Source organism: Venustampulla echinocandica (assembly GCF_003357145.1).
Source record: "Venustampulla echinocandica strain BP 5553 chromosome Unknown scaffold_1, whole genome shotgun sequence".
NCBI classification, from domain to species: Eukaryota; Fungi; Ascomycota; class Leotiomycetes; order Helotiales; family Pleuroascaceae; genus Venustampulla; species Venustampulla echinocandica.
In genome coordinates this window covers 5,140,183-5,155,336 of record NW_022474206.1, presented here as the reverse complement: position 1 = coordinate 5,155,336, position 15,154 = coordinate 5,140,183, and the positions used below count along the sequence as shown (strand labels likewise).

General features: G+C 47.8%; 2 protein-coding genes across 2 annotated transcripts; one reads left to right on the top strand and one right to left on the bottom strand.

Annotated features, from left to right (window-relative positions):
• Positions 1-217: 217 nt before the first annotated feature.
• On the top strand, positions 218-974 carry BP5553_04204 (Histone H4; the record flags this gene model as incomplete). The annotated part of the gene is made up of 6 exons (XM_032012827.1): positions 218-387; positions 455-486; positions 548-563; positions 618-705; positions 758-820; positions 885-974. 6 exons carry the CDS (start codon positions 218-220, stop codon positions 972-974), a joined length of 459 nt encoding a protein of 152 aa, XP_031872520.1.
• A 986-nt stretch (positions 975-1,960) lies between these two features.
• Positions 1,961-15,113, bottom strand: BP5553_04203 (p-loop containing nucleoside triphosphate hydrolase; the record flags this gene model as incomplete). The annotated part of the gene is made up of 3 exons (XM_032012826.1): positions 1,961-2,416; positions 2,467-14,759; positions 14,810-15,113. The coding sequence occupies 3 exons, from the start codon at positions 15,111-15,113 to the stop codon at positions 1,961-1,963; spliced, it is 13,053 nt and encodes a 4,350-aa protein (XP_031872519.1).
• Positions 15,114-15,154: the final 41 nt, after the last annotated feature.

Genomic DNA, 15,154 nt, shown 5'->3' with positions numbered 1-15,154 from the left:
CATCCCGAGTCAACTCTCAACTCTCAACTCTCAACACCACATCTGTCTGACCGCACTCACCTTCCCTTCGCAACACATGACAGCGTCCCTCCTATCTACCCTTTGTACCATCTGTTCTTCATCTGTCTCGTCGCAACACCCGACTTGCTGCTAGTCAACCGATCTATCCAAGCACGCCTACTCGTACCCTTCTCACTCGTACCGACTGCAAGTCGCTATGGCGCCTTCCCATTCGACCCCGTCTTCTCGCGGCATTGCAACCCCAAAGTTCCACCGACCAAGTGTTGGTGGCAAGACTGTATCGAGCGGCAAGGGCGTCGCGAGAGCCTTGGATGGCAGGGGATTCGGCGGGAGAGGGCTGGGGAAGACTACCCATCGACGACATAAGTACGTTCTGATCTTCTCTATTATTCACCTATGACCATTTGAACTAATCTGTCTTCGCACCGTACAGTAAAATCCTTAAGGATAACATTATGTGCATAAGTATGTCCCCCATCCTTATCTATGATTTTAACCCTAAGGCTAATATGTATGTCACTTTTAGCCAAGGCTGATATACGGTATGTTGAATCATCAGAAGCGACCAATTTCCCAAAACTGACAACATGACCTAGACGCATGGCACGCCGTGGAGGAATCAAGCGCATCTCTGGAGCCATCTACGAAGATGTTCGCCAAGTACTGAAAAACTATCTCGAGATTGTATGGTCCCGCCCTAGAATGCGCTTTCCAGAGCTAATAATTTGCTGCTTAGATGCTAAGGGACTGCGTGGCAATTTGTGAACACTCCAAGAGAAAAACCGTAACTGTGACCGATGTCAGTACCTCCCGCCTTCTCATCTTCTGTCTTCTTCGAAGCCTTGAAACTGATATGAGTACAGGTCATTTTTGCGCTCAGGCGACGGGGTCGTCCCATTTATGGCTTCGACCAAGACACATTTAATGCTACTAAGAAGCCATCCAGGCCATAGAAAGTGAATCGCTCCATTCGAGTTAGCGCGACTGTCATATCTTTTGACTTCGACGAATCAAAGCGATCGATACCTCATAAATGAACGACTACTACGGTCTGTTAGATACAGTACAGATCTACGACTAAGATCACCGATACCACTGGGAGGCTATGGAAAATAAATTCGGGGTATAATTATGATATTGCGCATGCAGCCTGGCGGATTTGTTATGCACGCAATATGGGATGTGTACACAACTGAGGGGTTTATGTCTTAATGAGAACCACGGATTTGTATTTGGCGCAGAGGAGCGCGGTTTGTTCTTGAGATATGGGCCTTCATATTTTCACGGGTCTGCAGGCCATGAGCAGTCGCTGCGAGATCTGTGGAATCAGATTCAGAAGGCCTACCCTGCCCCGGAGTAACCAGTCTTGAATGTGTGGCACATTCAATCGTAGACTGAATAATAAACACCTTCCTTCATCCGCTTATTGAACCAACTGTGATCATTAGACTCATTCCTCCTTTCCACTCTCCTATCCCTATCCCTTGATCATCTATAAATCATAAAACATCTTATCGAAACACGGGGATTTGAGCTTCCTTAATATCTACTATCTAAAGGGTTAAAAGGCTCTCTAGGCTCGATGGAACGAAACACCTAAGGCTGTTGACGAAATACTTGAATTATCTAGCGTCCTCCGACCTTCTTACTTATTCATCACGAATCAGATTTTAAAAACATGGATAGGGAACCACCATTAAATTAGGCGTAACCCAAAGAATCGCTATTACTACAAGAATTCAACAAAAGAAACATATGCAATCTGTGCGTCTAATCAAAGCAAGACTGGGTATAATAACTCTCCACAAATACCATCCTAATGCCATGCTAAAGGACTCAAAAGCAAGTCCATGCGCCCTGCTCGGAAACCCCAAGGAACACTGCTATAAATACTAAACACAAGAAATGAAGTGAACGACACATTATTCTCGTACAAATCTCACTGAGCTTCCGCCATAATCTGCTCTCCCTCATCCAACAATTCCGTAATCTTCCCCAAATTCTGAATCATGCTAATACCCTGGCCAACCAAGAGTAATTTCTCTGCATTGGCAGGGAGGCCGAGATATGTTGGTGGTTCTCTCTCTGGCAGCCTCTGGATCCACTGGCTGAATTCGTTCAGCGAAGTTCCGCCCGGGACGACCAAAGCATCTTCGTCATCTCCCAATACACCCTCTACGAGCTTGTGTCCGATATCGTAGGCTGAAGGCGTGAGGAAGGAGTGAACAAGTTGCGTTAGGCGCGCAAAGTCGCCCTCATCATCAATCTTCCCTCCGTAAGTCTCGACAACGAGGGTGCGGATCATATCCCAAGGAAGATTTTGTGGAGCCACATTAGTTCGCCCATTGGCAACCGTTTCGACCCAGGTATCAATGATAAAGGCCGAACATTCGTACTATAATCTGTTAGCAAGTAATTTAGTGTTTGGGCATGCAGGTCACTTACGTCGCTGTCATTGAATTCCCAGAAACCTTTCCATCCTAGGTTAGGAGCATATCGAAGCCTCTCCTGGACCACGGCATGCAAGAAAGACAAAAGCAGGTAGAGCCTTGTTCTCTCTACAGGGGTCTTTATCGCTCGAGTTGACAAAGATGCCATAGAATCTTTCATATTTGCTCTGACACCAGCCGGTTGCTCGTACATTAGCACACGCGAAGCACGCAGCAAATTGACAGGAATCTTCGGGCTCGATTCCATGGAGAGGAAGAGCCTGAAGTCGGCATGGGGCTTGAGAGAATCCATCCGTTTTTCAAGACTCTGTAGCCAAGTCGGGGCCAAATGGACGTTCTTAACAAGCACCCAGGATCCGTTGGCGGCAGCATTGCTGATGGCTTTGTCGGCGCTTGCGAGACCTTCATTGGAACCCATGGCAATATTAGTGCACGTAGCACGGGACCGTTCAACTAAGCTGTCAACTTTGTAACTGGCGTCGAAACCAGGACTTGAGCAGAGCGCAATGGGGCTACTGGCGGAGACCTGGTCCACCGTTTCCTTCAAATCCTCGGTTGTATCTAGAAGCCCTGCGCCGAAGACCGCGGTAACGAAGCGCTCAGCAGCTGGCACAAATCGATCGAGGCGGAAAAGCTTCACTAGGAGCAGGGAGATGAGCTCTTGGTCGCACTTCCCAGTGTCCGCATCCCAGACTTGAGGCACGTAGTTCTCTCCAATTTCCTCAGATAGGAAACGATCCCAGACGGAATCAGTGACGGCCTCTAGTTTGCCCTTGAGCACTGGAAGTCTTGATGCTCTAGCCAACACTTCATCTCTCTTTTGAGTCTCGGTGGAAATGTCAGTGCCTAGAATGCCATCATCTAGAATAACATCGATAAGAGTCTTATCCATTTTCGAGGGCGAAGCTTGAGCCAAGAGCATAGCCAGTGTAATTCTATCCTTTTGAAGCAGACTGAGAGCTGTGCGCTGATACGTCGTAACGAAGAGATCCTGGATGATAATGTCTCGTCGGACATTGTGATTTGTTTCGTTTGCCAAATGCTTATTGTCATGCAGTACGGAGTGGAAAATACCGAGAAAGTACTGTAGCGAAAACTGGTAGAAGTGGTTCAAGTAGTGCAGCTGCTCTAATACAGCAAATACTGCACTGCAAGACCGGGCGATAATGTTGTATTGAAGTGTAATCTCATCCACTTCTGCCATGACGCCTTCGGTGTTGTTCATCTTAAGTGAAATTTCGGCAGCCTCTTTCTTCAATGTTTCGAGCGTCTCAATAACATTATCATCATCCAGGATGTTTCCACGCGACTCGTTGAGGGCCTGTAACAGTCGCTTCTCCAACTGCCTGAGATGGATCTTGAACTCGCCCTGCAGCTTAATTAGGTTGGATCTTCGCTCATCAACATCTGGTCGCTCCGATTTCAGCACCTCATTCAAAGATTGGGTTTGAAGACTGCTCTGAGTAACAGTAAAGTTCACAAACGTTGTTCGGCTGCAAATATCGGGGGCAAAGGTTGCCGACGGATCTCGAGTCGAAAGATAAATCTTGAAAGCGGGGGAAAAGTCAATTTCTTGTTTGCCTAGTTGGATAAGGACACGGCCACCAGTCTTCTGATATTCTTTGTTAAGGACATGGTTGAGCACCGGATCCAGATACTCGGCATCTTGTATGAGAATAGGATTACCGAAACGTAGCGAGCTCTCCAGTTGCTTAGTAAAGGAATCATCCAAGAAGCTTGTCACGGTAAGACGTCGCTCCTTGTTTTGCTTTTGAAGGAACTCAGTAACACGACCAGATGGATCGATGATCAAGGGATAACGATTGAATCGTTTTAGAACGATCGCATTCTCGGTGCAAAGGTCATCCACAGGCAACGAATTTTCCTGCCATCCTAACCGCTCGTCGGCAGTCGAAAGGTACTCTGTCACCGGATTGTGCTGCTTGTAATTGATACCAGACAGTTGGAGTTGATGTAGCCAATCTTCCATCATGTTCTTTCGGAATTGTTGGTCGTAGAGTCCACTATAGGCTAGGAATGCAGCGGCGACGAGGACATCACCAACGAGGGTACCGATTTGAGTCTCGAAAGACTTACTGCTTTCCTCCCAGCGGACCCGCTCGGAAGACAGACTGTCGAGCAGCCGAACACTTCGATCAACCTTGAATTGCACTTTAGACATTTCGGTTTTGATAGCTTGTGTTTCGCTGATTAGGGCAGCATATTCGGTCTTATAGGTTGCAATGCTCTGCTCTAGTGTATTGATCGTATTTTCGACCGCTTGTGCTTCTGCCTTCGTTTGCAGAGCCTGCTCCTCAAGCATACCCACTTCTTCTCTTAACGGACCGACTCGGTCAAGAATCTCGGAATAGTTGACCTGGGCATGAACCCATTGGACAAGAGGACCACAAGCCTTGCTGGCATGATTGACCTTCTCGTATGTAAAATCGTCGTTTGAAAGGTACTCGTTGCGCATCTTAACACGGAGAGCTTTCGTCATCTGCTTCTCGTTATCATAATTGACTATGCTCGCGATGAAATCATCTTTGCGAACTATGCCCTGGATTGTCTTCCAGCTATCCACCTTGTGGCCGAGAAGGGTACACACAGAATCGAGTGCGAGCTTAACACCTTTAGGTGGATTGCCCATAGAGCGTACTTCTGTGAGATGTTGACGCTTAATATTGCTGACACTCTTTTGGGCTTCAATGACAGCTGGCTCGGCTCTGGCTAAATCGTTCAATACCAATTCTCGTCGCTCGGCAACTTCGGTTTCCTGCTTCTCTAGAGCGGATTGGATCTCTAGGGATGTTGTCTTGCGCTGTTCAGCTTCACGTTGGTCTGCGACCATACGTTGGAGTTTCTCATTAGCTTCTGCGTCTTTACGTTCGAGCTGACCCTTCTTTTCAGCAAGACTGACACGGAGATCGCGCACTTTGTCCACCGTATCTCTCAACTTTTCAAGTCCAACATTTAGATGGCGTTGTTGCTCTTCAAGGTCCTCGCGCTTCTCGTTGTAGAGCTTAACATACTGCGCAACAAAATCTAGGAAATGCCTAGGCGTGAGATATGTAACCCGACCCTGCTGCCTGAGAAGTTTCACATTGAAGCGATGCAGGGAATAGTGGATATACACCATCGCGTTGATGACCGCCTCACGGTGCGAGGCTGGAAGATTTAAGTCTCTGTAGGCGACAGGAATACTGTCAGGGGCAGTGAAATTAGGTCGATCAAGATCAACGGAATGCGTTAATTCAGTTCCGACTTGGAAAAGAGCTTGATCGGACCAATCTCCGAACCAATTCAGGACACAGCGATTGAACAGAGCAGGACTAGTAGCAGCCTTCGATGACAACCCGTCCTCAGGAGGGTTCATGGTGAAGACAACATGGAGGTTCTTGACGATCTGTTGAGTAAACCATTTATAAAGCTCCTCTTGCGAGTCTAGGAGCAAGCCTTGACGTTGAGCGCCTTCCTTGCATGCGGTCATCAGCGAGGCATGCTCATCTCCTTCGAAAAGTCCAGGGACTTCGGCATTGGCGAGAAGAGTATTCATCCTTTCGAGGAAACCAGAATCAAGGACATTAGATTCGTCCATGATGAAACAGATCTTTTCTCCCTTACATCCACAGCGCCGTAGGACATCGCGCAAATCATCATCGAAGTCTTCCGCGGAGTATTTGCCGTGTACTTTAATCTGGAAAACTTTCAAGCCATTCATCCAGGCAACAAATCGAGATAATGTGGTCTTACCACTGCCACTAACTCCAATCAGGATCAAATGGCCTTGGGGTTGTCTGAAGACACGATCGATCCGCAGTACGTGCTCTAAGACATCATTAAAGAGAATCAATGGCACATCAACCTCTTCCTCGCAGAAAGTCTTTAGTCTAGACTTGACGAAATCGCGCAATTGTTCTCTATCAACGGGAACATAATTTTTCGAAAGCCAATTCGAGAATAGGATAGGGCCACCTAGAGCTTTGCCCTCATCAATAGTCGGGAAAAAGTCCAATGCAATGCGATGCACAACATCGTCTGTCCACTTGCGCTCATCTTCAGCTACTAGACGGTCCTGGAATAGTCGAAGTGCTTCATGCGCCCATATGCGAACTAGTCCTTCCACAGATAGAGTTTCAAGTGGCCGAATAGCTTCATATATACCTCGCACCCATCTGGTAAGTTCACGAGGACTGTACACATAATGAGGCTGGATCTTCGGAGTAAAGCGTTGCTGGGACTCGAGGTAGAATTTGACCATAGCTTTGGTTAGCGACTCGGAGTAGCCCCTCAATGATGGGATAATTTTAAGGACAGCATTGTTGAAAGTGCCATAGATCTGCTGCAGTGAAAGCTCGCCAGGATAGTCGACCATGATGAGTGGTGCATGTCTTAAGAACCTCGCACCCATGGGAGTTCGCCCGGCATCCGTTGGAGGGTTGCAGGCGCCCACAAATTGTATCCGGTCAAGGGTCACCCAAGTCTTGTCCGATGTTCGCCAGAATCCGTTCTGCTCAACAAGCTGGCGAAGGAATGAGATTGCTCGCTGAGTCCCATACTTATCCGGAGCAGGCAAATTGATCTCGTCACAGAAGATGACAAGCCAACGTCCAATCTGAGTAGGGGAGAGAATGACACCGTTGAGAGTCTTCTTGTACTCGCAGTATTGCTCAAATGTCTTGATCAGTAGATCAGGCGTCGTTGCACTGGAAAAGTTGAGCCCAACAACCTCCATATTTGGGAGTTTTCGTAGCGCACTGAACAATGTCATGGTTTTTCCAGAACCAGGAGGGCCGCACAGAAGAAGGGGTTTGTGCTCGGCCAGCCAAGAGTACAGGACGTCCTCGTGGCGGACAGTATCCAGGGTCGGGATAACAACATCAGTTTGGGTAATGGAATGTGTATTGACTTCGATTGTGGGGACCTGGTTTTGCCAGGATGACCATTCGGCTTTTGGTAAGGTAACGTCAAAGTCTATCAAGGAAGAATTGTCCCCTAGAATCGGTGATCCGAAGGTTGCCAGGCCTGCAAGACAATCTCCGAAAGCCTTGCGATCAGCTAAAGGACAATCGCCAGTCAGCGACCAAACCATGGCCAAAAGCAGTTTCTTTGCGATAAATGATTCGACCTGTTCTGGATCGAGTGGGAAGTCGACATGCTGTGAATTGTATTCGATGATATCCCGGACGCTCTTATTGAGCAGTGAGAAAAGAGTGTTTAAGACTCTGGCAACTGTGAACTCCATAATGTGGTTGAAGGCCTGCGCCCGCTCAAGCGCGTTTGAAATTAGGTCGTCTGTAATGAGGAACGCCTGTAGGAGATCTGCGACCTGTGCCTGGACTGCCAGAGCCTTAGCTGCAGTTTGACCTGTCGCAACCGCATCTTCGTCGAGGTCCTCGAATGCCACGGTTCTCAGAGTGTCCAGATAGTTGAACAGCATCATATTCGAAGTTACAGTATCCTCGCTGAACCACACCATACCACAACGACTGACAGTAGCCAGAGTAGCATATTTCAACGTTTCAACTTCGAACATAATCCGAACATTGGGAGGCAGATTAAGGCGCTCGCCGTTGGGGAGCGTAAGAAGCTTGTTGTCATCCAGCACACTGTTCAAGTTTTCAACCCATTCGGGATCGACATCACCATCAAATACAATCCAGTGTCTCTTTGACTCCTCGCCACGCAAGTTGTCGACGATCTTGCGTAAAATGCTAGTGAACAGGCCGTCTGTCCATTCGCGGGTCGTGGAATCTAGGTTGCCGTATAAGGCTTCCTTCGACATCACTTTGGAATCGATAATGTGGCATACCCCTTCCACTCCTTCAACCTGTTGCAACGCCTGTAGCAGAAGCTTCCATGCTACCGATTTTCCAGAGCCCGAGTTCCCAACCATCATCACACCGTGGTGGATAGTTTGAATCTGGTATAGTTGGAGGATCTTCGTCATCCAAGTGTCATTGACAACAAGATGCCTCTCCTTCGAGATACTGTGAATCGCCTCTTGCAATTTCTCCAAGCTTGCCGGAACATATTCTACACCGGGGAATGATTCAGCCTCAATGGTCTTCATAATTTCCACATCGCTCTTGATAAGCTTAGGCGCAATGGTCTCGCGAAGACTTTGGACGATGATTTGCGGCTCCACCTCATCTTCAGGGCCAAGTTCGCCGCCAGAACTTGTAAGACGAGCACGCTTCAGTCCTCCGGAGCTAACAAGCACGCTCTTTAAAGCGCGAAGGCCGAAGTCGTAATGAGCCTGCTTAGATAGTCCGGCTGCACATCGGTCAAAAAATGGAACCGTCAGCTTCGAGAGTTCCTTCGCACGATTAAAACCTTGTGAGTAAAGCATGACCTCTGCGATGAGTTCCTTGTCCGGCTTCGACATGGCAACGCTTCGGAACAACTTTTTCAAGTTGTCTGGCAAATTCGACCGACCAGCATACCCAGGATTCATCGTGATGAAAATTCCTGTATTGGCATTTACGTGCAATTGGCGGCCAACTAGTTCGATTTGTGATTTATCGTCCTCCATGCCTTGCTTCAATCCCAGTTGAATGTTTTGAACCTGCTGAGATACGGCGGATAGAATACGCTCTTCCAATCGATTAAACTCATCGAAGCATCCCCATGCTCCTACCTGACAAATGCCTAGGAAAATTCGGCCCATAGCCTGGAAATCGAATGTGTCGTCACAGCAGAAAACCAGAGTAAATCTACCGAGCTGTACACCTAAAGCTTTGACTGACTCTGTCTTGCCGGTTCCTGCAGGCCCATACGGAGACCCGCCTAGCCGTTGACAAAGTGCTTGAGTTAACGTCAAGAAACAGCGGTCCGTTAGAGGTGTTCGAACAAGGCGTTCTGCAACTCCCAAGTACTCAAAGCCGTAGTTTAATTTCGCATTCGCCATTCTTATGTCAAGTCGCTGAAGGAAGTCCCCTTCGGGCTTGTAAACATATCTCATTTGTAGCAACCACAGGTAATGATTAGGCGTGCTCGCATTTTGCTTGAAGAGCTTCTCAATCACATCCCGTTGATGCACACATTCCGTGATAAGATGTTCGCATCTCTTTCTTTGAATGGGGTCAAGATCTCCTAGGACGGTGGAAGCAAGAAGTCGGAGGACCTTGACTTCTTGATTGTGTAATTTTTCCAGTGTCGATCCACCGTTTTCTAGGGCGTTCTCCACGGCAGAGGTCCAGACAGCTTGTGTAGCTAAGACAACGATCTGACTAGGGAAAGCAGAAATGTACTCATTCAGAGCTTCTTGGTCGAGGTTCTCGGCGTGGAACAAAGGCTCGTATTGCTCAACGGCTTCCGCTAGTAGCTCAGCAAGAGTTGTCTTCATGCTGCTCTCTAATAACGCCAGCCAGTCATTAATTTTAGGCGTTTTGATAAGTGATATCTCCTTCTTTAGCCTAACCTCCTCGCCTTCCTTCGAGGTAAATCCGGAAATTATGTGCTCTTCGTCCATGATTAGCCCAGACAGACCTGCAAACATCTTCTTGAAATGTTTAGCAATACGGAGAGTGTCGTTGCTGTTGCCAATAATTTCAAGGAGATCCTCGTCACCGACAAAGTAGAATCTCGGGAAAGAAACACGTTCTCGCTCAAGGTATTCGCCAAGGGCTTTCTGGATCTTATTTAAGAGCTCAGCAAGCCGTTCAAGCGATTTTTGTACGCCAGATATATTGAGAACGTCCAGCACAAAGGGCTGTTTGTAAACCTTTTTCATTACGGCAAAGAACTCAGAATTGATGTTCTGAAACCGAGAAGACTCGATTGGGAGAAGATGCTTGATATCTGCATTGCCAGTAAACACGCCTTCCAGGTAGACCCATTGCCGCTGAACGTCAATCCAGACATCGAAGAGCACGTGGACTCGGTTGAGTTTGTCTTCCCAGGATGAAGCTTCCTCTTCGAATTCTTTGTAATAGGGGGAATGTCGCATGGCCTGCAAAGAGTTCAAATTTTCGCTGCACTTTGCAAAAAGATCATCCCAACCTCGAATGAGTCGGCATTTATTTTGATAACTGACTAGGTCGAGCGAATAGTTCGACCAAACCTCGCGAACCTGCTTCAAGAACTCTTCTAAAGCCATCTCACCCTGAGCTTGGGTAATGATGTCTCGGATGATAACCTCGCTTGCTGTCAGATTCAAGTCCCAGACATCACCAAGGGTCATAGAAATTGGAGAATATCGCTTCCCAGGTTTGAGGGCTTTGAAGATCTTGTTCCAATGCCGGTCACGGACTGCCTCGGATTTTAGATCAGCGAGGACAGGGTTGACTTTCAGGAATTGTCGGAGAATGGTCTGAATGTGTTCAAAAGCTGCATATTGTCGCATTCGACTAGGCATTTCCTTCGTCATTTTAAGTAGGCTGTCAATAGATGATCGAAGCTTTCGGGGTTGTACGCTGTTCCAAAGAGTGTCTCGGAGGTCATTTAGACTCTTCCAAATGGTCGAAAGCGCAGCCCAGACAGACTTGAAATCTTGCACTTCTTCGAGGATAGCATCGAGGGCTGTGGCGGGGCTGGCAGGAAGGTCCAGAGCCTCTTTGGCTTTGGACACCATCTCGGACTCTTCGCGAATTTTGCTAATACGAGATTCAAACGACGATAGTGTCGTAGAGGCAACATCTGGAGCAATCGTTCCGGAAACAGGCTTCTCATCGTTCCACAGGCTGATAATCTCCACAATCTTGTCTCCTACAACCTGGTCCTCCGCCGTGATCTTGGCCCGCAAAGCATCGGTTTGATCTTCGACAATTTTGGCTTTCCGAGTGAGGATTTCATTTAGGGAGGTCCATTCCGAGTCTACTTGTTCGACGTGGGTCCAATCTGCTGGAAACTGATACCGCTGTCGCTTCAGAGTTGTCTGTCCTTGCCTGAAAATTTCCACCTCAGGCCCCCAAGCCTTAACCTTGCGTTTGCATGCCTGGACAATGGTAATGAATTGGACAGCTTGGGCTGTGGAGGACGCCTCCAATGATTGCACTTCGAGATCCTTCCGTGCTTTTTCTATCTCGGTGTATACCTCGTGGATACGAGCCCCGAGGCGCGCACCAAACTTCGTCACAATTTCATGCTGCCATTGGTCATACTTCGCATTCACTTTCGTCTGGACTTGCTCGTAATCTATTGTAAGATTCCCAAATGATCGACTAACTTCGGTAGTATCAAAGGTTGATCGTGTCTTCCGAATCTCCTGTAGAAGCTGCAACCATTGCGAAAGTTGCTCCCCGAGGATCTCGTAGACGTGCTCAGGTTGCAAGTCCCACAGAGACTGAAATTGTAGCCATTTGTCAACATACTGGCTAATCTGGTGCAACTTTGTCTCAACACACACGTATACTTCTGTCAAACTATCGGCACACGAGGCCGGTAGATCTGTAAATCGGGCTTCAGCATCATTTGCTATTGACAGGGTCATCTGGTATCTGGAAGCTTTGATTTGTCGGAGATTGCAGACGACTCCGAGCCAGTCGTGGAGCTGTGAGAACCAACTCGCTCTAGCATATTCCAAAGGTGGGTCCAGATAAATAACTTGGTTTCGCATGGATATTTCAAGTAACAAACGCTTTAATGAGGGAACATTCTCGTTTGTCGGTTCTGCAGCGACACTTAGATGCTTCTTTCGGCTGTCATCGTTCACGCCCTCGGGTTGGTGGTTCTCAAAAGTCTCAATCCATGTCTGGATCGCTCGTCTCAACCGCACGAGCAAAATGGCCTTGATCCGCCCGTTCATCTCACCAACCCAGTAAGACAGGTTAACATAGTTCTCCAGATTCAACTGATCAACTGCCATTTGAACTGTTTCTAGACGCAGCTCTAAGGAGGCTCCATCATACGGGCATGTCTCCAATTCCGCAAGCGCCTTTTGAATTGCCAAATTGATTGATGCAAGCGATTCGGTTTTGGTCTGAAGTAACGAAACGGAAGCGGCAAATTCTCGGATAAATTGGACATGCTTGCTTTCGCTGCGGCCACTAGAGGCATGATCGATAGTCCCATTCGATAGATATGGCTGTTTCAGGTGGATATCATACGCATGCACGAATGACTCCCACCTCAATGGGACGCCTTTAGCAATGAGTGCTTGCACATCATTGTGGTATCCGCTCAAGAGAATAGAAACATCGGACATGCTTGAGATCTGTCGAGTAGTCTGGGTGAATGTCCGAACACTTTCCATTAGACTTACGGCATAGGGATAGACTCGCTTTGCGTCTCTGCCTACACTATTAACGGCGTGAGGAATAATATAGCCGAGCCATAACAGATTCCGTGTTTCTTTGAATAGTGCAATGATCTGGGGGTCAAAGTTTACCGCCAACTCAAGTGCATAATTCGCCGCCCGGATCTTATTAATGTTGAAAAGTCGCCCAGTAATGGTAATCTGCTTTCTCGAGACATCATGAAGCCATGCCTCGAAGATAGGTCGGGTATCTAGCTTCTTCCGAAAGAGGTGACTTTCGCTCTGAAGCTTCTGCCCTTCAGCATGGAGAGCCCAGTCATGTCCGAGTACATCTGCAACTTTCTTCATATAACCATCAAGTTGTCTCTCGATTTGGCGTGCCCATATAATGGCACCTGCCACTGGCGGAAGGTCTCGAAGTTGGGCCATAGCATGTGCTTCCGAATGACCATATTGTTGCTTGAAACGCTCGTGGAGGCCGGAGATGTCAGCTTTGACATTGTCTATGAGCTTTGTCTGATACTCCGTTATAGCACTTCGGATTTTCGGTCTGACGAAAAGCGCGTTGAATTTCGAGAATACACGGAACATCTCGTTGGCAGTCTTTGCAGTGGCTAATCGGTCCCGTAGCCGTGCGATGATTGAGTTTTCGACACGGGATGTCCGCTCGTTGTAGGTGTTTTCCGCCTGGACCCAACTTTGTGTACCTTCAGGCGTCAAATCTAACAAATCGATGTTACGTAGAGCCTCGTATGCTTGCTGAACCTCCTCAACTGCATCGACATCGCCCATTTCTTCGACCAGGATAACGCCGTTTGACGCATCATCTGCTGAGCCGTCTGCAGTTTTTGGACCCAAGACATTGACAATGGTTTTCTGCAGTTGCTCATGGTTATCTCGAAAGGTACTGACATACTTCAATCGGGCCTGAAGATCTGTGTGCCTCGGTTTGATCTTGATAGGAATGAACTTTTCATTCCTCCGGCGGGTGACCTCACGAGCCACATTTGTAAACTCCTTAATATTGTCATCCCAAGTTTTCCAGATCGACTCAGCAGCAGCAGTCAAATTCTTGAATTCCCGGTAATCAAGATTCATCAGTGTCCGGCCGTGTATCAAAGAAGTTAGCTGTGAATTCAGGTCTCCTGAAATAGCCTCAACCAGCGGTAATGCTCGGTGAATTGGGTACGGGCAGATTCGAAGCTTCTTGTTGAGGTGCGTAAAGATCAAGCCAATGGCATCTTGGACTTTCAATAGAGATGTTGCCGAGAGTAGTTCGTCGAGCGGGAAGTCTCGCATCAGCTGGTTGTATTTCTGAACCTTATCCATGGCTTCCTTCAGGCCAGTATCTGAGGAGAAGCTGATTGTAGCTTGGAATCGCTTTGCCGTTCTAAGAATATCCATGGTCAAAGTGACACCTGTACTTCTTAGCTGGCTCTCTATAGCTTCAAGAGCAGCTTCCATAGACAGCCAGAAATTCATTTCCTGTGCTGCTGTGCCACTACTCGGATCCCTTGACATCAACGTAATTGTCTGTATTGATTTAATCCAGCTATTAACTATTGCTTGTAGGTTGTTGAGGAATGTGCTATCCTGCAGCAGAGCTAGGGGAATAAGTTCGGGATTTGGTTTGATATTTCGGGCAATGGACTCCTCGAGGGCATTCTGGACCAGGGGATGCATGGGCAAAACCAGGTCTGGGATTTCCACATTTTGCTGAAGATGTAACAATGCAGTCTCCCATTCTGTCATTCTCTTTTTCGCCACTGGTATTCCTGTCTTTGCTTCCACATCGGATCGGCTCCGAGTCGCATTTGCGATCTGCTCCGTCTTGGTAAAGGCATCGAAATATGGCGCCAGCGCTAGGTGAACAACGGAATGAATGATTTCGAAAGGAGAAACAGAGTTGCTCTGGCCGCCGGCGCCACTAGTCAGCGTAGCAACGCCAGGCAAATTAATAATCTGTATTTGGGAGGCAATGGGTATAGTTGTGTCTATCGGAAATGGGCGTTTCAGAAGAGCTATCGAGGCGACCGTCGAAGAAGAGGGAGAAAGCTCTGTGGCCAGAGTGTAGTTGTAGATCGTGGGGCCTTCACAACGATGTCAGCTTCATCTCCATACCATAGATATTAAGACATACTAGACCCGTCAAACACGGCATCCAACTTATCCTCCGATGTAAAATCTTTCTGAATATACAGCGCAGCCTGGGCCTGCGACTCTGCCCAGCGTTGTACTCGTATCGTGGTGTCAGATATCCGGGCTTTCGAAAGCAGACTGCCAACATTTTCCAGATCCTTTTGGCTCGCTCCCAGTGTGATTTCGCACACTTGAGTAAGGTGGCTGACTATCATTTGAGGATCTATCTGGTATCCACCGCCGCCTGCAGGTGCAGGAACGCCGTTGGTACCGGTCGAACCTGGGGAGGTTGCCGTTACCTCCATCATGGCTGTTGTCGTCTATGAGTGTCGTGTCATCTCCAGAA